The sequence below is a fragment of the Trachypithecus francoisi genome, unplaced genomic scaffold (assembly GCF_009764315.1).
Source record: "Trachypithecus francoisi isolate TF-2019V2 unplaced genomic scaffold, Tfra_2.0 Lachesis_group16, whole genome shotgun sequence".
NCBI lineage: Eukaryota > Metazoa > Chordata > Mammalia > Primates > Cercopithecidae > Trachypithecus > Trachypithecus francoisi.
The window spans coordinates 65,180,160-65,204,513 of NW_022681461.1; the positions used below are offsets into that span (position 1 = coordinate 65,180,160).

The following is a 24,354-nucleotide window of genomic DNA, read 5'->3' on the forward strand; positions in this document are numbered from 1 at the left end:
CAAGCAGTGAGATTGAAGGAAGCTTGTAATTATTGAAAGGCTGTTGTCTTAGGCCTCTGGTTAGGCACTTTTCTTATCTAATCCTCAAAATCACCTGAGAAGGAGGTGTTCCTAAACTAGTTATTATAGGTAAGGAAACTGAGCCTCGAAGCAGCTGTGGTGACTTGACAGGGAATATTCACAGAGCTGGTCAAAGCCATTGGCAGGGTTCAAGCCCACATTATCCCACTCCAGTACCCATGTTTACTCATGTTGCTCATGAGTTCCCCATGTTTACCCATGTTACTCCGGTATTCACATGATACTGGCCCCTACCTTTAATGCTGGTATCATGTCATCTGCATGTGCACACTCTATGTTGAAGGCGACTGCCAGCCCATGTAGTGTTGTCATTTCTAGGAAGGTATGTTGAACTGAAGTGTCAACATCTTTGCCAAGCTACTCGCTGGAGCAAGGTTATTGTGGCCAGTTTACCTGAGTCACATTTCCCTTAACCTTTGTACTTACTCAGTGCCTTTCTCTTATGGGCTCACATAGGAAAAGATGGCACATGGTGGTAAGAAGGTAATATTGCATAATGATCTTCAAAGTGAGAATCGTGTTTGAATCCAAAATCTTTACCACTTAACTAGCTTTGCAATCAGTTTCTTCTTCTGTAAAAGGGAACATTTATACATTTTGGAAGACTGAGAGGATCAGATAACATATAAAGCACTGAATTCAGTTACTGACAGGTCCTAGACCCTCAGTAAATGGTAATTAGCATCGTGATTATTCAGTGACATTTCGTTCAGGAGGAGAGAGTCCTATCCTTTTTTTCCTTGCCGTACACTTTCTTTGTCACACTTCATGAGAACTTTTGGTAGGTCCTCTGACCCTTGGGGCACTCCTTTCTACAATTCAGAATAGTATTTTTGAAGAGTGTTTGGAAACTAATTGTTCGCCTGAGTCCTTGCCAATCTGTACTTTAATTGGGGGCTTTATAAGGTTACAAATGTTGCAGAAGAATCTTTGTTCCAGCATTTGTTGGCTGTGTGAAATCAAAGAAGGGGTGACCTTGGTACAGTTTCAATTTTTCTAAAAGTATATATACTTGTACAGCTGCAGGCTTTTAAAAATTGTACTCTGTCATTTTTCCAATTAGTGTTAAGGTCACAAAAATTCAATTCTAAAATGGTCCAAGTATTTTCTTTCCCCTCTTTTATCAGATACAATTCATTAGTTCAGTCCCAAGCCAGGGAGCTCTCCCTTCAACGGCAGCAGATTAAAGATGGCCATGGCATCTGTGTCATCTCCCGTCAACACATGAACACCATGATTAAGGCATTTGAGGAGTTGCTGCAGGCCAGCGACGTGGATTACTGCGTGGCCGAGGGTTTCCGGGAACAGCTGAATCAATGTGCTGCGCTGCTGGAGAAATTGGAAAAGCTATTTCTCAACGGTAAGTAGGGTGAGGTACGCGAGTCCTAAGACATCAGTAATTGACCCGGGACTTCTTGGAGGGGCACAGGAGGAGCTAACTCCTTGGCCTTACTTATCTCTTACCCCTCTGCCTTGATGAGGTGACAGCAGAACCACACTGGCTGCTGCTTCCTTCTTCCTTCCAGTGACCACTTCCACGTGGCTTGTGGTCGGCACTGTTACAAACCAGGAGTCCAGTTTAGACACCTCAGGGGCTGGACCGACGAGATACATGAGTGAAACCAGCCAGGAGATGCTGCCTCTCACTCAGCAGTGGTCACATGGTTGCCAGTTCTTGCATCTTACAAATTTTCCAGAGAAGATGGGACCTTTTTTTTTTTTTTTTTTTTTTTTTTTTTTGTAAAAACTCGTGTGTTTTAAATGTTGGCAGCCAAAAAAATCCAATCAACCAAGCACAATTTTCACAATTTTTATCAGTTAAAAAGTGTATCGAAGAGTTAAGGATGGCCAGAGGAAGAAAGAAACCTTTGCTATGTGCTAGGCAAAATTTTCAAAATAATTTTTTTTTGAGACTACAGCAAAGAACTCCCATTTACTCTGCACCCAGCTTCATCAGTTGTTAGCATTTGCCACATTTGTTTTATCTTTCCCCGTCTGTACACACACGCACTCTACTATTATCTTTCTGAGCCCTAGGAGAGTGGATTGATTGATGCTATGATGTTCCTTTCTCCCTAGGTAATTCAGGGTGTGGTTCCTCAGACCAAGGACGTTCTCTTACCTAACCATGGTACTGTTATCACAAGCAGAAACAGTGTTGTCTCATATACTATTATCTAATATACAACCTATAGTTGAATTTTTATAATTAATTCAATAATGTCTTTTATGACAGTTTATTCTGGATCCTGATCCTGATCCAGGATCCAATCCCCACATTACATTTAGTTGTTATGTGTCTCTTTGGTCTTCTTTAATCTGCAGTAGTTCCTCACCCTGTCTTCTTTTCATGATGTGAACATACTTGAATAGTTCAGGCTAGCCCCTCACCTTGGGATTATCTGTTCTTAAGACTCAATTCATGATTAGATTAGATTGGTTAAATTAGATTGGCTATGCAGTTTTGGCAGGAATGCTACATATTATTTTGTTCTTATGGTATTTTCTTTTTTTTTTTTTTTTTTGTTGAGACGGAGTCTCGCTCTGTCGCCCAGGCTGGAGTGCAGTGGCCGGATCTCAGCTCACTGCAAGCTCCGCCTCCCGGGTTTACGCCATTCTCTCGCCTCAGCCTCCCGAGTAGCTGGGACTACAGGCGCCCGCCATCTCGCCCGGCTAATTTTTTGTATTTTTTTAGTAGAGACGGGGTTTCACCGTGTTAGCCAGGATGGTCTCGATCTCCTGACCTCGTGATCCGCCCGTCTCGGCCTCCCAAAGTGCTGGGATTACAGGCTTGAGCCACCGCGCCCGGCCTCTTATGGTATTTTCTTAAGGAGGCACACAATATCAATCCCATTTTTGGTGATATTAACTTTGATCACTTCTTAAGGTAATGTCTGTCAGTTTTCTCCAATGTAAATTGTATTAACCTATGTAATGAATGAGTAATTTGTAGAAGATACTTTGTAACTCCATATGTGTTCTCTTCCTCTTCAAACTTCTACCATGAGTTCTACCATATATTGATGATTCTTGTCCGAGTCAAATGTTACTATGACAGGTTTTTTCTAATAGTAACATTTTTAAAATCACATTCCTTCTTCATTTGTATTAGGTGGCATTTATTAGAAGGATGCGTTCTCTGTTAAACTCCTTTTATTAATATATTTCTTGTTTATTTGTTTATGATCAGTGTGGGCTTGAAGATTCTTATTTTATTCAATGGACTATTATCCATTCTGACATTCATATCATATTGTCCCAAATTTGGTAAGTGGCAGTTTCTTTCGACATGTCTCCATCGTTTTGGGAGCACTTCCTTACTTTCTGGGACAAAATAGATTTTCCATGCTCATCCTGTACTGCTCCTACCCTGAATGAGCCATTTCTCCAAGAGCCTTGATTCCTTTTAATGAGGAATGATATTTAACAACCAAGATTTGGTGCTAGGTGTGTTCATTGCTACGAGGGTACCATTGTGTCTAGGCCCTTTAGCAGGCTGTGTGCGTGTGTGTGTGTAAATGCATAATTTATTTTTTTTTAAAAATCATTACTTCACAATGGTGGCTTTAATTCCAGTCCAAACTCACTGGGTTCTTTCCTGTTTTTCCCACTTCCGTATTTTTACTTCCCTTCTCCAACAGTAAGAACCCTGGCTCTGACAACATCACCATATCTGTTGATTTACTCAATTCTGTAATATATGCATATAGTTACAGAATTACTCCACCCTTTCCACTGTGAAAAACAGTGAGAAACACTTTAATAAACAAAGAGAACCACTTTAATAAACAAATCTTGAACTGGAAGCAAAGAGAACCACTTTAATAAACAAATCTTGAACTGGAAGTTAAACAAATCTTGAACTGGAACTCTTCCAGTTCAAGATTTGTTTATTAAAGTGGTTCTCTTTATTTTTAGGCTAAAAGTATACTATAGTACGTTCTTGAACTTAAAAGTTGTTTGGTTTCATTCTTTGTACAGCCGTTGTTGGGTTAGTCATTTGAAACACAATTAGATTCATTTGTTTTTATTTGTATTCAATTTTAGAGTTTTTTTACCCTATTTTTAATTGATTTAATTTTTTGAATATGCATAACATGAATATGAGTCCAGAGTCAAAACTGTATCCTTTTAAATTGCTCTGTGAAGTCATTATTTTTGTCCTTTTCCTTTATCTCCATTAGTATTGCTTTCCAGTTCCCTTTCTCTCTTAAACCCATTGGGACTGGACTCTCAGTCATCTTAACCCCTCCACTGAAACAGTTTGCCCGACACTGACAACTTCCACTTTGCCAAATCCAAGGATCAATTTTCAGTATTCATTTTATTCAGACTGCAGCAGTATTTGACGTGTTGATCCCTCCCTCCTTGGCTCACTTGGCTTCCAGATGATACCACTGAGAGTTCAGTTCTCCTCTCCCTCCCTGGCTGCCTCTGTGCAGCCCTGCCTTCTGCATGTCTTCCATCAGTCCTCACGACCTTATTGCTGCCACCGCTTCAGTTCGCTTCTCTTATCTCACCTGGATGCTGCAGGCCTCTCCTGTTTGGCCTCTGGGCTTCCATCCTTGCCTCACTGTAGTGCATTTCCACACAGTAATCAATAATCTTTTAAAAATGTAAGTCAGATCATGTCCCATCTCTGCCCCCAAATCAAAGCCTTTCCTTTTTATTCAGTGTAAAAGTCCAGATAAGGGCCTGCAAAGCCCTGTACCATTGCCCCGGCTGCGCTCTCTTCTTACTCCTGGTGCCCCACCCTCTCCTGCTTCCCCACCCCAGCTACTGACCCTGCAGTTTTTCTAGCATGCCCAGGCCAGCTCCTCCTTCAGGGGATTTGCACTTTCTCTTCTCTCTGGTGTCCCTGATCCCTTCAGGCCTTGTCTCAAATGTCATCATATCAGCGAGATGCTCTTTGACAGCGCTTTATGAAATAGCGAGGCACCCCTGCCTATCACTGACATTCCCCTTTTTGCCTTGCCCTGCATTATTTTCCCCGGTCTACCCACAACCATCTTGCATGTTATGTGTTTACTACCCGTAACCATCTTAACCACCTTGCATGTTATATGTTGATTATTCTGCCTTCCCTGTAGAAGGTAAGTCCCACAAAGGTGCATGGAGCTTGTCTGTTGTGTTTGTTGCTGTAGTGCTAAGATATAGATAACGTTTGGTGTATGGTGGACATGCAACACATACTCTGAGAGAATGAATAAATTAATCAGTGAGTCCAGTGTTACAGCTGTGGAGAGTGTGGCCCATTGAGGGTGAGCAACTCATCTGTGACCATTTATGGAGTGAATGGCAGAGCTGGGATTCAAATCAGGTCTCTGGACAAAAAACTTTTCCTACTAGAGCTACTTGTATTATAGTTGGTATTATATAGGTTATTTGATTTAAACTTCACAATGACCTTGGAAGCAAAATGTATTAAGTTCAGTTTTATAGATGATGAACTGAGGCATAGAGATATAACCTTATATATCTAAATAAATGGGCCTAGTGGTGAAGAATGCAGTCATTGGAACTGGGCTGGCCAGATTAGAGCTCTGGCTTCCCACTTATAAGCTGTGTATGTTAGGAAATTTACTTAATTCCTTGCCTCAGTTTCTTTCTTCACCTGTAAACTTAGCATTCTAATACCTAATTGGTAGAGTCTTTGTAGGAATTAAGTTATGGATGTGAAGCCTTGCTTGCCTCAATGCTGAATGCATGGTTCTTATGTACTGAGTTCTTACTAGTATTTGTACTTGTTGTGAGTTGGGGCTTAATCCTCAGAACAGCCTGTTTTCCAGGTGAGGAACTTAGACTTAACAAATAAGAGTTTGTTGTTCAAAGTCACAACTGACTTGGTGGAACCAGGATTTGACTCTGTTCCTCTTGTCTTCGTATGTACAAAATAGATGGCTTATGATGGCCCACATAGTTCATGTAATTCTGGGATAGGACATTGGGTAGTTTACCCATCTGGGCCTAGTGAATGTTTTCCCCCAGCTTTTCCAACGGGCCCAGCAGCTTAGACCTGTTGTAGACTGGTTTTGCTAATACCAGTTCCCAGGACTTTTGAGGACCAGGGTATATAGGAGTACCTGACTTTTCCCAGCTTTATGAAAACCTACTTCCTTCTAGCTAAGGGTATTCTAAATAAGCTAGTTTTCATTTTATTAGTGGAGAAATATCTGAGTCCTCATGATAAAGCCGTATCTTCCAGGCCCAAGTCATTTTTTGTTGGCTTCTTTTCTTCTTGAAGGCCCTCACTCTAGGCCCTAGGAAGTGGAGAGCTGAGAGACGGTGCCTCTGGCACCAGCTGCCCTCCCTCCCTCATCCAGCCACTCCCCTTGATTTATTTTTTAGTTGTTTACCTTGACATGCCCAAGGAGAGCCTACTTATTCTTTGTGGGTTCTGCAGGCAGATGAAGCATTTTAGGCTTAGCAGATAACACAAACATAGAACTTGATTTTCTCCTACAAAAAGCATAAAAGTCCCAGAAACCTCACCACAACTCCTTTTCTTAGGAACTAAAGTGTAACACAGAGGTAGCTCTTTCTTAGATTCATACAAGGGGTCTGGCTCTTGAATTATGAAACAAGCTTATCATAAAACAGCTTTATATTTGAGGCAGTTGCATAGCATGAGTTCTTAAAAATTTAAATATAGCTTTTAAAAAAATTAATAGAAAGCAATACATGTTTACTGTGGAATAAAAGATAAGCAAATACTCCTATAATTGCATCACACAACAAAGCTTGAATACCCTGGAGTATATATGCCCAGACCTTTTTTATTCATATGTGTATTTTTTATGGAAGTGGGTCTGTTTGCATCCTCTCCCTTTGTTCAGTTGTAGATAATAAATATACATTGTAAGTTTTAGTGGCTGCAGGGCATTCTTTTGTGTCAACGTACCATAATTTATTTAATCATTCCCCATTAGATGAACATTCAGATTGTTCCCATTTTGGGGCTATTATAAAGAACACTGTATTGGAATCTTTCTGCATATCCTTGCTATTTCTTTAATAATGTTTGGTTGGCAGGCTCCAAGAAGTAGGATGGTAGTGTGGTTTCTTAATGCTTATAAGGGAACTCTCCCTTGGCTCCATTAAACTGGGGATCCCACCAGAGATCTGGAAACCCACAAGATTTTGTGAGTATGTACATTTTTCTGGGATGAGGGTCTATAACTTAGATTCCCAGGAAGGCTGGGATCTAAATAGATCAGGAACTGGTGTTGTAGCCAGAGTTTCCACTGTATCCTTGTTCTTGGTGCCTCCAAAGAGCTGTTGTATGAATAAGGCAGGTGGTATTTTGTCTGCAGGTATTTTTGAGTAAGCTGTGTTTGACACTGGGAAAGGTACAAAGAAGACAGTTTGATCAGTGAGCTCACCACATGAACAAAGATAGCTCCTGGAAACGCTTGCCTCAGTTCTCTGCTGATAGAAGTGAACCTGAAACTTGGTTTCTTCTCAAGGCCTTCCACAGTCTGGAAGGGGCCTTTGCCAGCCCACCACCTTCTGATGATGATGATGATAATGATGCAGCTGAAGGAGAAACAATGAGGGAGTGGGGAAGGCTGATCTTTATTGGGTGCTTGCAATATGCCAGGCATTATTCTCAGCCTAAGAGGAAGTATTATCTATTATCCTCATTTATTAACAAGTGAGGAACAGAGAGGTTAATTCACTTGGTCTAAGTCAGACAGGAAGAGCAGAGTCTGAATTTGAGTCCATGTAGTTCACTTTCACAGTCTACGCTCCTAACCACCATGATATTGTGCTTCTCACACTCCTATCAAATTGGATGCACTGGTCAAACATTTCTGTGGGCCAGGCCTTGCCTTTCCCCTCTTCCATGATTCTGTTCAAACCATTATTTTTTTCTGTAAGACTTTTACTCCCTTTCCATTTAGAGAAATTTAGATAAATTCTGCCTGTCCTCCAGGAAACTTTCTTTGTTCACCTGAAGTGGAAGCAAAATTTATTCCTTCCACCCCCTCCCACCCTGGGTTTGTTTATAGCTTGCACTTGATATTCACATCTGAGTTTGTGATAGAGGCTGTCACAAGGATGTTGGGTTGGAAAGAACAAGACCTTTGAAGTCAGACAGACTAGAGTTCAGATCCCAGCTTTATGGGTCGTTTATCCCTGGAAGGGCCAGATTTCCTGTGGGGGATAGCAGTACCTGTCCTGTAGGGATGTTTGTGAGGATGAAATGACATTATTTAAGCTTGTCCAACCAGTGGCCCACGGCTGCATGCAGCCCATAACGGCGTTGAATGTGGCACAATACAGATTCGTAAACTTTCTTAAAACATTATGGATTTTTTTTTTTTTTTTAAGCTCATTGGCTGTTGTGAGTGTATTTTATGTGTGGTCCAAGACAGTTCTTCTTCCAGTGTGGCCCAGGGCAGCCAAAAGATTGGACAACCCTGATTTCTTTCATTTTTAAATTTCTGGCCAAACAACAGACCCAGTAGACACTCCTGATTTAAAGGGTGTCCTGCTTGACAAATAGTGGGAGCTCAGGAAGGTATGTAAACCAAAATTAAAATTGTAAATCCTATAGCTGGCTGAGTGGACCCTTCCCGCAGCTAAGGGAACCCACCAAAACCTGAAAAACTAGTTTAGAACATGATGGGAAAGTGGGGGCAGTCAGTCATGCCTCATTATACTCTCCTCCCTTTGGAGTTGGCACACAACTGACCAGTATTAACATTAAAATAGAGATCCTTAGGCTGGCAGAACAGACTCTGTAGCAATAAGAAACCGAATTCTAACCTGACTCTATTATAGCATCACATGACAGATAGCAGGGCTCTGAAAGAAATCAAAGTGTTTTACCCCAAAATATATTTCTTTGACATGTTTTGAAATGGCCCTGAAATGCTGTCTCTTGTAGGGAACACTTACATTCTATAGAGAATCCCCTTCCCTTTCCAGGTCTTTTTCTGATCCTGAAGAGATTGACTGAGAGTCCAGCACCTTTTAAGGATCTGAATAGGAAACATTTGCCTCTGGAGGTGGCCACCTCTGGGACTTCATCCACATAAGAAAAACCTTGGTCTCCATAACCCCTTACCTTAATTCAGACACTCCTTTCTATTGATTCCAGGTCTTTAGATAATAACTCAACCAAGTGCCAATCAGATAAATGTTTGAATCCACCTATGACCTGGAAGCCCGCCATCCACTTTGATTTGTCCTGCCTTTCTGGACCAGACCAGTGTATACCTCACATATATTGATTGGTGTCTTATATCTCCCTAAAACATATAAAACCAAACTGTAACCCAATCACCTTGGGCACATGTTCTCAGGACCTCCTGGGGCTGTGTCACTTGTCATGATCCATAACCTTGGCAAAAGAAACTTCAAAACTCAGATACTTTTTAGCTTACTGTGACAACAATAATAATGGGGTATGCATGTTATGGTTAACAGAGTGATCCAGGCTTTCAGAGAAAATGGAGGGTTTTTCCTCCTAAGAATCCCCGGAACTGCCCTCCCCAGAGCCCCTTGGTGTCTTCCCACCTTTATAAAGCAGTTCTTCCCTCCATCAAAGATATGGCTCCATTGCCACCTCCCCTAAATGTTCCTTGATGGTCCAGGCCAGATTCTGTTTGTCTCCTCTGTGTGCCTTCCCACAGCATCCATTGCAGCCCCTTATCACAGCACTGTAGTGTAATTGTCTTTTGGGTCCACCCTTTCCACTCAGGTGAACTCACTGAGGGTAGGGTAGCTCCGCATTCATTTCTGTATCCTCAGTGTCTGGCATAGGCACCTGGGAGGAGCACTGTAAATATTAAAATAGAATAGAATTAGTTTCTACCAATTACCAGAGAGGTGGAAAGGAAGAAACATCTGGGTCATGTAGGAGATGCCAGGCTGTGGGATTTGAAGTTCACTCTGTAGGACTGATGGATTTTGAGCTGGGAAGTACTGTTTCAAAAGAGGCTTCTTAAGTGGTAGCACTATACAGAATGGATCAGTGCAGAGAGGAAACTGAAGTTGGGTCAACCAGTTATAAGTTTGTCTGGCATAATAGTCTTCTCTTGCTTGTTCAGTTATGGATGGGATAACTAGATGTATTTTATTTGAAAAGATGAAGTCCTCCTATTGCCTCATACTACACAGCTCTTAGGCGTAGCAACAAGATTTGCCTGAGAGATGGGAGCAGCATTTTCATGACATGCATTCTAAGCTTTTGAATCGCTAGACAGATTACCCTGTTACCTGTGTGGGGGCATTTTATCAAGAAATTCAGTGCATTAGTTGTTGTGATCTCCCTGTGACTCCTACAGTAACTATTTGTCCCTTGGTTTTAAAGAACTCTGTTACAGTAACAGGGGAATGGGTGGAATACAGTTGTTGTTGAGTTGTTGCAAGCTCCTCAAGAGTCTCTTATTTGAAGGGGAAACTCATGCTGCTGGTGGCATCAGGGCACTTCCTGGTGTGATCATGGGTTTGGTTAGGAATGGAGGAGAGGTTTTTGATGGGTTTAAGATCTGGAGACCTGGAATGCTTAAAGCCTGCCCCAAACCAAGGGTCCCCACCCTGGGAAGTTCCTGAGGAAGATATACAACTAAAGAACAATGTGAATGTGGCCAGGTTCAGGGGCTTACGCCTGTAATCCTAGCACTTTGGGAGGCCAAGGCAGGTGGATCACTTGAGACCAGGAGTTTGAGAGGAGCCTGGCCAGCATGGTGAAATCCCGTCTCTACTAAAAATACAAAAAAATTAGCTGGGTGTGGTGGCGTGTGCCTGTAGTCCCAGCTCCTCAGGAGGCTCAAGCATGAGAATTGCTTGAACCCAGGAGGCGGAGGTTGCAGTAAGCCGAGATCGTGCCACTGCACTCCAGCCTGGGCGACAGACCAAGACTCCATCTCAAAAACAAAAACAAAACAAACAAACAAAAAACAGTGAGAATGTGAAGCAGAATGTCATGTTACTTTGCCTGGCTAGTGCCTGAGTAAGTCCTAAGCTTTTTGGAAGGCTGGGCTGGCACTGACGGTCCATTCTCAGGGTCTGTAGGGTCGGTGTTATCTGCTAAATGTTAGTAAGCAGCCCAGTGCAGGTATGAGATGAAAAATGTTGACTAAGCTGTTCTTTTAACATACAGTTGTCCCTACCCATTAGGGATGGTCTTACAAACTAGTTCTTCCAGGAAAGGTCTTGAAATCTGATTCAGTCAGGTGTGGATTTCCCCCTTGAGGAGGATTGTAGAGGACAGAAATGTGGAGTCTTTGAGAGCATCCACTGATGAGGGCCTGTCAACCTCTATCTATCTTTCAAGAAGCCAAAATATCATGCCATTTTTGGCCAGGATGTAACAAAGAGGCACAGGTTTGTGACTGAAGTAGCTATAAGGATCTCTCCATCTGTCTTGCTTAGCTATAAAATGTAGTAAAGTAAGGGAGAGTGTGATCGGACAAAGGGAGAGCTGAAACATTAAACCTCCTGGATTTTCACTTCTTTGCTTTAAAACAGAGATACTAACACCGTGCTCATAGGATCATTGTGAGGCCTGAAGGAGATAGCAGATGTTAAAGAGCCATACTCAGGCCCTGGTGCCTGGTCACTCAGGCCTGTGTGACTCATTTCTGATGGTGACAGTGCCCTGCCGTGGTAGGTGACTTTCCACCACTCAGCACGTTGCACTGACTCTTGGTGCCCAGTTGGCTGGCCTGGTGGGTGGTAGGGAACCTGGGTGGCCATGCCAGCCAGCCTTGTGAGTTTGTAGGTGGAAACTTCTAGACTTAAAGCAAATGTGCAAGGATTCAGTGATCTTTTCCTCTATACTGTGGTGTTTGAGAACTTTTCCTTTTAGGAATAGTTTTGAAAATTGCATGTGTGGGTGCAGTTTAATTATAGTCTCATTTTTCAAGTACAACTATAGAAGAGTTTGTTTTTTTCTTTAGCCACGCATCAGTTTCTTCAAAGAGCTCATCCCAGCCTGCAATTTCCAGGGTTCTGAAGTATTTTTAAAATAAAGTTGTTAGTCTCTTTGAAATCTGGGCTCATGTGCTTCCTTTCAAACAGCAAATGATGACATGCAGGAAGAGAGCAGAGCATCTTTTGCCCAGCTACATTCTGAGCTATATTTTGTTTTCTTTTGTCATTTTAAAAAATCATTTCCCCTGCTGTAGACAGTGGGTTTTTCAACTGTACTCATGTACTCCTTTCCCTAGTTTTAATCCTACTTCTGAGACCCTTCCTAAGGAAATAATTAAAATGCAGATAAAGCTGTATGCACAAAGATGCTTATTTCATTTGTTTATAAAAGTGAAAATTTGGAGATGACCTAAGCGTCAAATAGAGAACTGGCAAAATTGTGGTAGTGCATACCTACAGTGGAATATTAGTGCAGGCATTAAAAATGATGTTTCGGAAGCAAATTTAGTAAGAGAAATGGCTATAATAGCGTACTGAGTGAAAAAATTATGTTGTAATATAGTATCCTCCATGCCAAAATGCATGAAAAAAAAGAATGGAAGGAAATCCAGTAACTTGGCTGTGGGAGTGCCAGGATATTGATCTTTTCTTGATTCTGTTACCCATTTTCTGTAATGAGCATATATTCTGTTAGTATCAGAGTCTGAGAGAAAGAAAAAGAACCTGCACCAGCAATGCCTCGTGATTGCTTTTTAGATTCAGTGCTGTCACCTAGAACTAGTGTCAATGCAGTGATAAAGGAGAAGTCTATAGTCTGAACTGTACTCTTGGTAATCCTACTTTAAATATCCAGGATTGTTATAGAGCGTTTAAACAAGTGGAATAGTGCTTCTTCAACTGTATGAGCAGGAAATTATTAGGGAACACTTAAACACTTTTTTTTTTCTCCTCCTTTCTTGATGTTATTTCTGCTTCCAGGAAAATCAGTTGGAGTGGAAGTGAACACCCAGAATGAACTGATGGAGAGGTGAGTGTGTAGCATTTGTTAAGAAGACTTCCCAGGACTTTTTAGGTCTGATTTACCTGCCAGCTTTTAAAATATTTTGGCTCCTTCCCATTCTGTTTGTTTCCTGCTTCTTGTAAATAAGGTATAAACATCGATGGAACTGACAGTGGCCATACAAAACCAAGAGCTCATGCCGTATGTTCTGTTGCCTTCATTCATTCATTTCATTCACTTGTGTCATTTCTATCAGGTGATTTGAACCAGATGACATATTCATTTGTTGGCTCCCAGATACCAGCAAGATAAACTTCAGACTCCTTAGCCTGGCATTTGAGGCCCTTCTCAGTCTGACCCCAGTTCTCTTCTCCCCTGCGTGTTCTCCTCGCTTCCCTTCCCCGATATACCCCATGTTTTAGTCCTATTTGGCTTTGTGTTGTTCCCCACACCATGGCTGTGCACTCTACCTTCTTCCTCTTCAAGTTTGAAAATCATTCTTCAGAGTCCATTCAAATGTAAATGAACCTGGTTCCCCCAGTACCCTCCCTCTCCACCGCATCCCAGCGTCAGTGATTCTTGCTGTAGCACTTGGACATAATTACATTACAGCATTTACCACATGGTATTGTAATGCTTTCTACATTTATCTTTCTATTCCCAGAATTCCTTGGAAGAGGAAAGGAGCTAGCTAGTATTCATTAGGTATTGGTGTGTGTCAGCTGCTGCTGTAAGCATTTCACATTTACTAGTTCTCACCATATAAAGTTTGAAGTAACTATGTTAGGATGAGGAAGCCATGGGTCAGAGCTGCATACTTGCCATTACGAGGCAGAGCTAGGATTTGAACTTGAATCTGTCACACTCCATCCAATGCGTGTCCTCTTCCTGTTATTCCACATTGTCTTTTGAGGGCAAAGCCTGTGTCTTGAATATCTCTACCTGCTCCAGCTCCAAGTTGCTGGCATGTAGTTGAAGTTCAGAAAATATTCATGGAATAAATGAATTGTGTAATTTCTTAGCTTGTCTCTATGGCCAACTGAAAATGCCAAGGTCTTGCCCTCCTTTATTTAGTTGTTAAAGATTCTGAGTGCTATTAATGTTGCTGTGTGCTTTCCTCTGCTTTAAAGATGTGGTCCTTTGGGTTTCTGGGAATAAAATAGAGACCAGTCTAGGGTGCAGACTTGTAGATTTTATTGACATCATGAAGGGCACTTGCATCATTAGAGCGAGTAGGCAGAGAGGTATCACAGCTCACAGGAGGACATTTTAATCAGGGCTTCTGCAAATTTAAAAGAAAGTCTCTTCTCCCACTGCAATATTGTTAGAGATCCCTGCCAGTTCAATCCTCCAATTCCATTCTTGTAATAATAGGTCATATCCCACTGGCATGCTTTAGAGAGGGCAAGGAAGGCTTCCCAGAGTGGGGACATTCTTAGCTGAGATCTAAAGGGTGAGAGTTGAAGGGGCTGGGGGCTGTCGGGAGAGTGTCCATGCCTGAAGCAAAGGAGACACGGTCCCTTTGAGCATGTAGCCGGCACATAGAGGGTCAAAGCAGGAGAGGCAGGCTGGGTCTTGTTGGGCTGGTCCTCAAGTGTGTTAAAAGTCCAAACTCTGTTCTGTAGGAAGTAGGGAGTCTTCGAAGGAAGGTAAGCCGGGGCTGGACATGATCACATTTGCCATTTAGGAAGACGGCTGGGGTTGCTTGCAGAAGGAGTTGGATTAAGGGATAGAACCTGTTTTAGCCTCCTCAACCAATGTGTCACTCCTTTTCATTTCTGACAGATTTGTTTTTTGCCTTCTGTTCTGCCTCTCTCAACTGTAGTTTAGCACTCACACGGGCCACTTCTAAGCCAATTAAGTGGGTGCCCTTGGCCCATGCTGCACTTCTGCAAGCCAGCAGCAAGCCTGTGCATCCATCACACTGTCTGGGCAAAGTTGCATCAGGTGTTTACCTGTTAATGAATGCATTGCAGCTTTGGAGTCTTTGCTCTTGTCTTAGCTCATGAATAATGAGACTGTGGCTGCTGACAAGAAGTAATAGGAAAATGTGGGAGAAAAAAAAAGCATCAGTTAAGGAGTTTATAATGGAGCTTCATGTGGCCTTTTCACAGCATTCAGCTTTTTTTTTTTTTCTCATGGCTTAGGTGGTCCTTGGGAAATACAGGTTAATAACCAGATGATTGCAAGAATAATGATATTGAAACCTGCTTGGAAACCATGAGAGTTTTGAGATTTTTAAATCCATAGGCCACCTCATGGTTTTGGGCTGGGCTCTCACATTCTTCTGGGGGCCTTGGAGCCAGGCAGGCCTGGTTGAAATCTAAACTGTGCCTCTGACCAAGCCGTGAGACAGTGGGCCAGTTTATGATGAGCCCCAGTTCCCCCACTCTAAATGAGGATAGTAATCCCTACCTCAAAGGGTTTCTGTGAGGCCCAACTAAAATCTCAAATGCTTGGTATAGAGAGGTTATTTGGTAAACAGCTACCGTTGACCCAAGTCCTCTTGGGTCCCTCCCCTGTAAACCAGGCTGTGGGACAGGCACAACCCGCTGCTTCCCCTTGTTGGCTCCAAACTCAAGCCCACCGAGCCTTTCTTGCTTTTAGAATGTCATTGCTTAATGCTGTAGAGAAATAAAAGGTCTGACTGAAGTTGCAAACATGGGGAAGTTACTAAGGGTAAAGTAATCATAAGTATTCGTAAGTCATAGTCCTGGCTTGGGATTTTAGCATGGGAGATGATTTATCTTTCAATCTCAATGGTTAAGGATTGAGGAAGACAACTTAACCTACCAGCATCTTCTACCTGAATCTCCTGAGCCTTCAGCCTCTCATGTGCTCTCTGATTTTGAAACGTCTGAAAAGTCCTTCTTCTCACAAGACCAGAAGCAAGATAATGAGACTGAGAAGACTTCAGTTATGGTGAACAATTTTTCTGAAGGTAAGCTAAGCTTCGTTAAGCATTTTAAACATGGCCTGATTAAAACAATAGTTTTCCATCTTACCTTAGTAAGCAGAGTGTGGTGACATTTGAATATTTCTCTGATGAAAGGAGATCCCATTAGGGCTAATGCTGGTCATTCAGAGTATCATTTATCACTGGAGAAAGCTGTGGTTGTTGAAAGGGTTGGCAATTGGGAAAAAGTCATTTTTATTTTTTAAATGACGACTTAATATATGACTTGCCATTTCCTGCAGGCTGTGTGTCACTGAACTTTTATGTCAGTGCAGATTTGGTTAATTTCCTATTGTTTCTTTCAAAGTCATCCTTAGGCAGGGTTGGTTCAAAGACTCTTCCCCTTTGAGTTGCCCAAGAGTATCTAGCCCCCTGTTCGGATATTTTTATATAAATATAACATTTGTGATTATGGGAATCTACTTTGTTTTCCTTTAGTGTAACGCATGGCCCATTGGGTCCGGCCTTTTGTCTTAGTCTAGTTGGATTGTTATAACAGAACGCCATAGAATGGGTGATTTATAAACAGCAGAAATTTATTTCTCACAGTTCTGAAGGCTAGGAAGTCCAAGATCAGGGTACAGCCAGCATGAGTGGGCTCTGGTGAGGGCCTTCTTCCAGGTTGCAGACTGCCATTTTCTGGTTGTATCCTTACATGGAGGAAGGAAGGTGAGAGAGCTGGTGTCTGTTTTATGAGGGCACTGATCTCACTGTGAGGGCTCTACCCTCACGATCCTATCATCTACCAAAGCCCCTACTTCCTAGTACCATTACATTGGGACTTAGAGCTTCAACATAGGAATTTTGGAGACACAAGCATTCAGTCTATAACACCTTTGTTCTGCCTCCGACCATGGACTGAATTAGCAGATGAAAATTTTCACAGTGGCCCCATGCGGTGTGTGAAAGAGATAAGCATGGTGCCTTCATCCCGTGGTGGCCTCTGAGGCTTCTTGAGGACACTCAGGACTCAGAGGAGCCCAGTTTGAAGACAGAAAGCATACCCAGAGCCTGAAGTCCACATTGGTGGCATAACTGAGGTATCAGCTGGGGTCCTCCAGCAATGTCATCTAGACCTGGTTTCTTTGGATTGCTGGCTGTATCTCTCTGCAGTTTTTGTGAGTTTCTGAGTACTTGGTTTTTCTTGGTCATTTCTGGCTCTGCATTCTGCCTTTCCCAAATTTAGGTCACACCACAAATTGTTTCCCTGTCCCTAGTGCCACTTCATTCTGTATTGTATCCATTCAGCGTGTAACTCAGTGACTTTCCGAGAATCCCCGGAGACCACTCCTATGAGGCTTTGGTGCAGACTTGATTGAGGAACCAGAAGGAGAGTGGAGTTTACAATGCAGCAACCCAAATGATTTGAACTGGAACTCTTGAGGTCCCTATTGTTTTCACTAGGCAGTTCCCTCTGCTCCCTCTCACCTGCTCCTCTTTTTCCACCCTTCACCCTGTCCACCACCCCAACCTTGTTCTATTTCTAATGTAGAACCTTTTAGGCATTTCTTCTATTTCTTATTCCTCTGTGGACCTGTGACCTTGGGCTTATTGTGCCCTCTTAGTGGGTTACCTGAAGTGGGACAGTGCTCCCTGGAGCCATCCCAGTAAGCCCACCATCATCTTTTTTGGTGTGTCTTCAGCCTTTTGCTCTCTGCATCTAGTTTTTCTTTTGTCTTTTGTCATATTTATGATTTGTGTAGAGAGATAATTTCATATTTTTCTCACTTACCATTCTATCATAAGCTTTCTGACATGTTGTTACATAACATCATTTTTAGTGGCTTTAGAATAGTCCATTGAGTGGCTGAATTGCCGTTTTCCTTCTGTTCCCCTGTCGCTGAACATCTAAGCCATTTCCAGATTTCACAATTGTAAACAAGGCTGCAGGGGATATCTGTGAACATGAAGCTGTTCCCTTATTTGGGGGCTTTTCTTAATACAGATTCTATAAATTGGACCTGCTAGGCGAGAGATACACACTTTTTTTTGTGTAGTTGCTTATTGGATTTACGTTTTTAAAGAATTAGCATTTGTCAAAAGGGCATTATTCTAAGAGAGAGATTTTTCTCCCATTTTGTAAAGGCTAGTATAGTGTTTCCTTCTCTTCAGTTCGGCTGCATAATTAATAAGTGGTGTCCAGTTCAACTGGGAATGTTTCCTTAAGCCCAAGTGATGATTCTGTCTCCTGGCCATAGACTCAGTGGAAGATGGCATGTTTTCGATGGCTGCTAAGCATTTATGCCCCCTTCTCACAGTCATGAGTGTGTGACTTGGATAAACCAGCAAGGAAGGTTGTAGTCAAACAGAAAAGTTCCTGAGTGACTCCGACCTGACTAGATGCTGGAAGAAGATTTGCAGGACACCAAGGCAGGAGCGCGGAGGTGCAGTGAAGTGGGCACCAGAAGTTTAAGGAGCCGGGAAGTACAGTGCTGTGGGCGCCAGAAGTTTAAGGAGGGCAGAGGTGCAGTGCCGTGGGCGCCCGAGGTTTAAGGAGCACGGAGGTGCAGTGCAGTCAGTGGGCGCCAGAAGTTTTAAGGAGCTGGGAAGTACAGTGCCGTGGGCGCCAGAAGTTTAAGGAGCTGGGAAGTGCAGTGCCGTGGGCGCCAGAAGTTCAGGGAGGGCAGAGGTGCAGTGCCGTGGGCGCCAGAAGTTTAAGGAGCGCAGAGGTGCAGGGCCGTGGACGCCAGAAGTTTAAGGAGCACAGAGGTGCAGTGCCGTGGGCGCCAGAAGTTTAAGGAGCCCGGAGGTGCAGTGCCGTGGGCGCCAAGAGGTTAAGGAGCACGAGGTGCAGTGCCGTGGGCGCCAGGAGTTTAAGGAGCGGGGAGGTGCAGTGCCGTGGGCGCCAACAGTTTAAGGAGCGCGGAGGTGCAGTGCCGTGGGCGCCAGCAGTTTAAGGAGCGCGGAGGTGCAGTGCCGTGGGCGCCAGCAGTTTAAGGAGCGCGGAGGTGCAGTGCCGTGGGCGCCAGGAGTTTAAGGAGTGGGGAAGTGCAGTGCTGTGGATGCCAGTAGCTTTTTGCAGACAGAGTGCTTCCGTGCTGTGCTGCAGCGAGAGTTAGGACATTCCACCAAATTACTTGCCACACTTCTGGCATTAGCAGGAGATAGCTGAAGGTCTGGGAATTAAGTCATCTCATAAACATTCCGATTCATGGTAAAATTACTATTTAATTAGGAAAAGATCTGTAACGTTGTGATACTTTTAAATGGAAGTCATTTTGGAGGAATTAAAACTGGGTCATAACATTAGTGTAATGTTTTAAAACAAACATTACTAAGATATACTGAGTATACCCTAATTGATAAATTAAAGACATTAGTTTTGCCTTTGGATACTTAATGTGATGATGCTTTCAACACTGACTCTAGAAACCTACCCCTGGATTGGAATTGTGCTTCCTTCTTTCTTTGTTAAAGTGAGGTGTGGCACATGCTTATTTTGGAAAATTTAAAACGTTATGTATTATTAAGTATTATGTTAAAATGTAATATAGAATTTTTGAAAAATCTAAAATCTGCCACCTAAAGGCACCTGCTATTAATATTTAGATATATTTCCTTCTTTCACATATTTGTGTCTTTCCTTGTCTGTAGAAATTTTTAAGTAGAGTTCTGTGATATTGTGAAGTATATATTTGGTCTTCCTGGCATATCCTTCATAATGAATCAGTAAACATAAGCAAATGTTTCCCTGAGTTTTTGAGCCAGTCTAGCAAATTAATCCAACTCCAGGAGGCGGGTGAGGGAACCGAATTTTTAGTCGGTTGGTCAGAGGCACGGGTGAAACAATTGGGGGCTTGCGATTGGCATCAGAAGTTGTGGGAGGGGGGCAGTCTTGGGACTGAGCCCTCAACCTGTGAATCTGACACTATCTTCAGGTCCAACCGAATTAGAAGACACCCGGCCGGTGTCTGCTGCAGAACTGTTTGCTTAGTCTGTGGGGAAAAAAACCCTCACATTTGGTCACAGAAGTCTTCTGTGTTGATTGTTGAGTGAGTATATGGGAGAAACTGAATGTTGTTGTTGTTGTTGTTGTTTTTCTATAAGTTGTGATTATGTTGAATAATCAATTTTGGATCTAAGATTTAGTTTAATATATTTTTATGATATATAGTCTTCATAACAATTTTAATAGCTATGTAATACTGCATCATCATGAATGTTCTACAGTTTTTTATTTAACAATTGGAGTTACATCAGTTCTTATGGTTACATCCAATGCTGAGGTGAACCTTTTCCTCCATTCTGGCAAATGCTTGTCAGCATCTCTGGTGGTCTCTTTAAATAGAGTTCTAAAAGTTGAATTATTTGGTAACAGACATTGGAAAATAGCTTTTCTAAGGCTAATGATAGAAGTAGCCCCAAAAGGACATACACATTTATACTCATGCTAATAAGATGTTCTCTTGAGATCACTTTTCTTATTACTATTCTCACTAGCATTGTTTTGCTTTAAGTCTTAAATTAGTAAATGATAAATGGATAACATATTCCTTTCAAAAAATTAGTCTCAAAAATATCTGGATTCATTATGAAGGTAGTTTAATCAACTCTCGGGCAATTCAAGCAGACTTGAAAGTGATCTGTTAGTTTCACCATAAGGAAGATTTTAAATTAATATTTGATATTTAGAAGAATAAAAGGCTACATTAGAGTTAGCATTAAAATTGTATGGAATATAATTTTTTCTATGTGATGTAAAATGTCTTCCCATGGAGGACTATACAGAATCGTTATAGAAGTGTGTCTGTGGGCTGTGGGAAATAGCTCACCCTCCCCATGCCTAGGAAAGAATTGCCAGTTGCTCACCATCTTAATACATCCAATACTGTTTGGAATTTCAGGATCCCTGCATAATCCATAAATTATTCAATTTGTTGGGGTTTCAGATTTTAAATTAAAAATGGCTTCCTTCCTGTAGACTTACTAATGGAACACATACAGGAAATTCGAACTTTGAGAAAGCGTTTAGAAGAATCTATTAAAACAAATGATAAGCTACGGAAACAGTTGGAACGGCAAGGATCTGAATTTGATCAAGGTAAGGAAAGACCTTCCCAAAGGGCTGTACGTGTCTATGAGTGCTTCACTGTGACGCATTTGCCTGAGTAAGCATCTGTGTACAAAGCAGGTGCTTGATAAATGTTCATTTCTCTATCTTAGAGCAGTCTGCCAGCCTCTGGTATCCTGAATTGTGACTGGCACCTCATTTGACTTTGGAAGCTGGAGAGAAATAGATAGGAATTTTAAGATAAAACAAAGCAATATATTGTCTTTTCATCTATAACAGATTATTGCATTTTAGCAATCTGGTAAATTTCACATGCCAGGCTAAAGATCACACATATTCCTGCATAAACACAGTTAGCTCCGCGTAGAATGATCACCCATGAAAAACTTAAAAATATTTCCCCCCCCCACATAGGTAAGACATTCATGTGCTTCAAAATTAAAAACCTCCATTCTTTACCCATTAACCCTGTTTTCCCTTCCCTCTTCTCCACTTTTTTCCTTGTTTTTCTTCTGTATCCTTAACAGTGTTTTTTAAAATGCAAATAGCAGCATGTATTCTTATTCTTCTCTTCACCCCAGAGGTAACATACTCTATATCCACGATTCTGTCCGTTTGTCATGGAGCAGTAAATCTTGAACATCTTTCCTTACTGCTCTAGAGAGAGTTCCTCATTCCGTAAAGCTTGCGTCTTGAAAGCCGCTTGGCGCACTCAGAAAAGCCCAAGTTTGTCTGGTTGAACTGGCCAGAGTGTGGACCCTGCTGTCCCATTTATTAGCTTTGTGACTTTGAGCAATTCACTCATCTCTCCCAGTCTTAATTGTTTCATAAAACAGGGTCATTGTGAGATTAAATGGGGCAATGTTATGAGTAGGGCCTTGCTCAGTGCCTCACTCAGTAAACGGTTGCCGTTATCATCATTATCAATTTTATTTTACTATTTTATTCTGTATAACATTGCAAAGCTCTGCAATGGGTAGGGACCCTAATGTCATTCCCATTTTTAGAGGTGGTAGAATTGACTTCTGGAAAGATAGTGCTCCATGGCAGCAGCACGCCTGAGTCCTCGGACCCTTGTCCAGGTCTCATTCCTCTCTAGCCATCATAGCTACCAGCCGGGAGGGACATCTTTCCAAAGTACCATGTATGCTGCAGCTTTCAAGGGAAACCGAATGGCTCCATCTCGCCCTCTCCGGCCCTCCTCCCTCCCTCTCGCTCGCTGCGCCCACTTCCTGCATCCACCCCCCTCACCCTCAGGGAAATTGATTGATCTGAGTTATTAGTTGTATCAAACACAGGAAAGAAATACACGCCTGGGCCCTTCACATTCACTCTTGGTAATGCCTGAATTAGATTCATTCTGTTTTACATTTTCCCTGGCAAATCCAATTACAGAATTATTTGGGGGCTCAAATGGCCACCAGCTACAATGGAGCAGGCAATTGCTCTGGAGAGTAATTCACTCTGACAGGAAGGTTTACAAAAGCATTCATAAAGTATTTACATTGGTGGAAAGACGTGCTGTTCTCACCATGTTGTCACAGTGTCTGAAAAGACAAAGGAATAACAGTGGCTTCGCCTCCCCCTGCTATGAAATGTTCACCTTGGGGAGCAGGCCTGAGAAAGGTATGGCTTCTTACGATATTGAGGTGGAATATTGTTAAAAACCGGCCTCTCATGTGTTAGAGCTTCCAGCTTGTCCCCAGTTGTACAGGCCTGTAGTGATGACCCTCAGAGGAAAGACTGACCTAGCATCAGAAGTGGGCCTCGCTAGCTCAGGTTTAGGCCGGTCAGGAACTGTTCTTTGGCCTAATTATTTCTTTGCAAAGAAATACTGCCTGCAAAGCTACCACCTTAGCTTTGGTGGTGGTAGACTTCTGTAGAATTTTTCCTGCTTGTTCACAGTACTTTTTGGTGCTATTTTGGCTCCAGTCTATCATTAATTGTTTTAGTAATACAAATGGTAATAGCAGTAACAATAACATCAATCATTTTTATTGAGTTAATGGAGACTTAGGGAAGTGTTGCGATTTGTCTGAGGTCATGCAGCTATTAAGAAGCCAGAACCATGGTGCAAACCCAGGTGTCTCTGAAAAGATACCAGAGTTCACAGGGGAGAGTGGAGGAAGATGGTGGGGAGAGACACAGTGAGTAAAACAATTAGATAACATTGTGGTAGGTGAATCATTAACATGAGAAAAAGGTAGTGCTGTAGCGTGGAAGGGCTGTCAGCTCCTTGGAGAACTGATGCCGTACCTTCCCTACAAGGAGTTTGAATAGGATAGGTACTCAGTTGTGTGCCAGGATGCTTTCAGCTGCAGACAACAGAATGGGAGTAGCAACTGATGGTAACAACAGGGATTTGTGTTTTCTCACGTAACAAGAAATCCAGAGGCAGGTAGTTCCAAGGTAGGTTTGTGGCTCAGTGACAGCAGTTTGGGTTAGTATCTGTGACAACTGCAGTAGTTACAAGCATCCCAGTCGCTCAGACAGTGTCCAAAGCATGGGAAAGAAGAAGGTGGGACTTCCTCCTGTCCTCTTTTCATCCTGGTGGAAAATCTTTCCCAGAAGCCCCCAGCAGACTTCCTGTCAGGCCCCATTGACCAGAGGTGGCACGTGACCATGTCCTCACTGCAGGGTGGCTAGGAAAGCAGGAATCTGGCATTTTGGCTCTCTGGTGTAGTAAGTGGACTCAGTGAGTGTGGAGGACAGGGAGGGAAGCATCTGCCTGCCACATAGAGAAGGCACCTTGCACACAGTAGGCATGCTCCTGAGGGTGGCCATGAATGTGAATGTTATCTATGAAATAGGGGTATCTAGACTGGGAAATTGGCCCTTGTGTTTTGTTGTGCAATTGTCTTTTGCCATGGTGGGCCATCAGATGTTTTTGAGTAGAGAGTAACTTAAATGGACTTTGTTTAGGATAATAACCCCATTGGCAGAATAGCAGGGCGGCGAGGTTAGAGAGCAAGGTGATAAGGCCTGGACTTTAGGACTGAAAAGAGTAGGCCAGTGTCGGAAGCATTTTGGAGGAAGCAGCAGCATCATGATTGCTTGATTGGGCAGTGGAAGAGAGAGGGGTTAGGATGGCTTCCAGCTTTCTAGCTTAGGTTAGGGATATGGTGATACCATCTCCGGAGGCAGGAAACAGGTGAGAGAGAGCAGGTTTGGAAGGATGAGGAGTTCGGCTTTGGCTCTGTGGACTGAGTGACAGAGCTGCCTCAGTGGTGAGGCCCGGCAGGCAGCTGGATATGAATTTTGACCTCAGGAAAGACATCTGTGAAGGTGAAGACTCTCACTCACTCACCCTACTCCTGGCCCAGGTCTTCTGCTTTGTTCTACCTTAGGTAAGATGTGGGGGAGCCCCTCCTGCCTCCTCTTTCAGACTTACTCTCAGTTCTCTTTGGCCTCTGGTAATTC

General features: G+C 42.6%; 1 protein-coding gene across 3 annotated transcripts in view; it reads left to right on the forward strand.

Annotated features, from left to right (window-relative positions):
* Nucleotides 1-24,354, forward strand: part of CDK5RAP2 (CDK5 regulatory subunit associated protein 2) — a 194,642-nt gene that overhangs the window by 146,227 nt on the left and 24,061 nt on the right. For all 3 annotated transcript variants that reach the window (XM_033237639.1, XM_033237638.1, XM_033237640.1), the window contains 4 exons: nt 1,209-1,441; nt 12,946-12,994; nt 15,736-15,908; nt 20,845-20,964. In XM_033237639.1, coding sequence (XP_033093530.1) covers nt 1,209-1,441; nt 12,946-12,994; nt 15,736-15,908; nt 20,845-20,964 — 575 coding nt within the window. The remainder of the gene's footprint in view (nt 1-1,208; nt 1,442-12,945; nt 12,995-15,735; nt 15,909-20,844; nt 20,965-24,354) is intronic.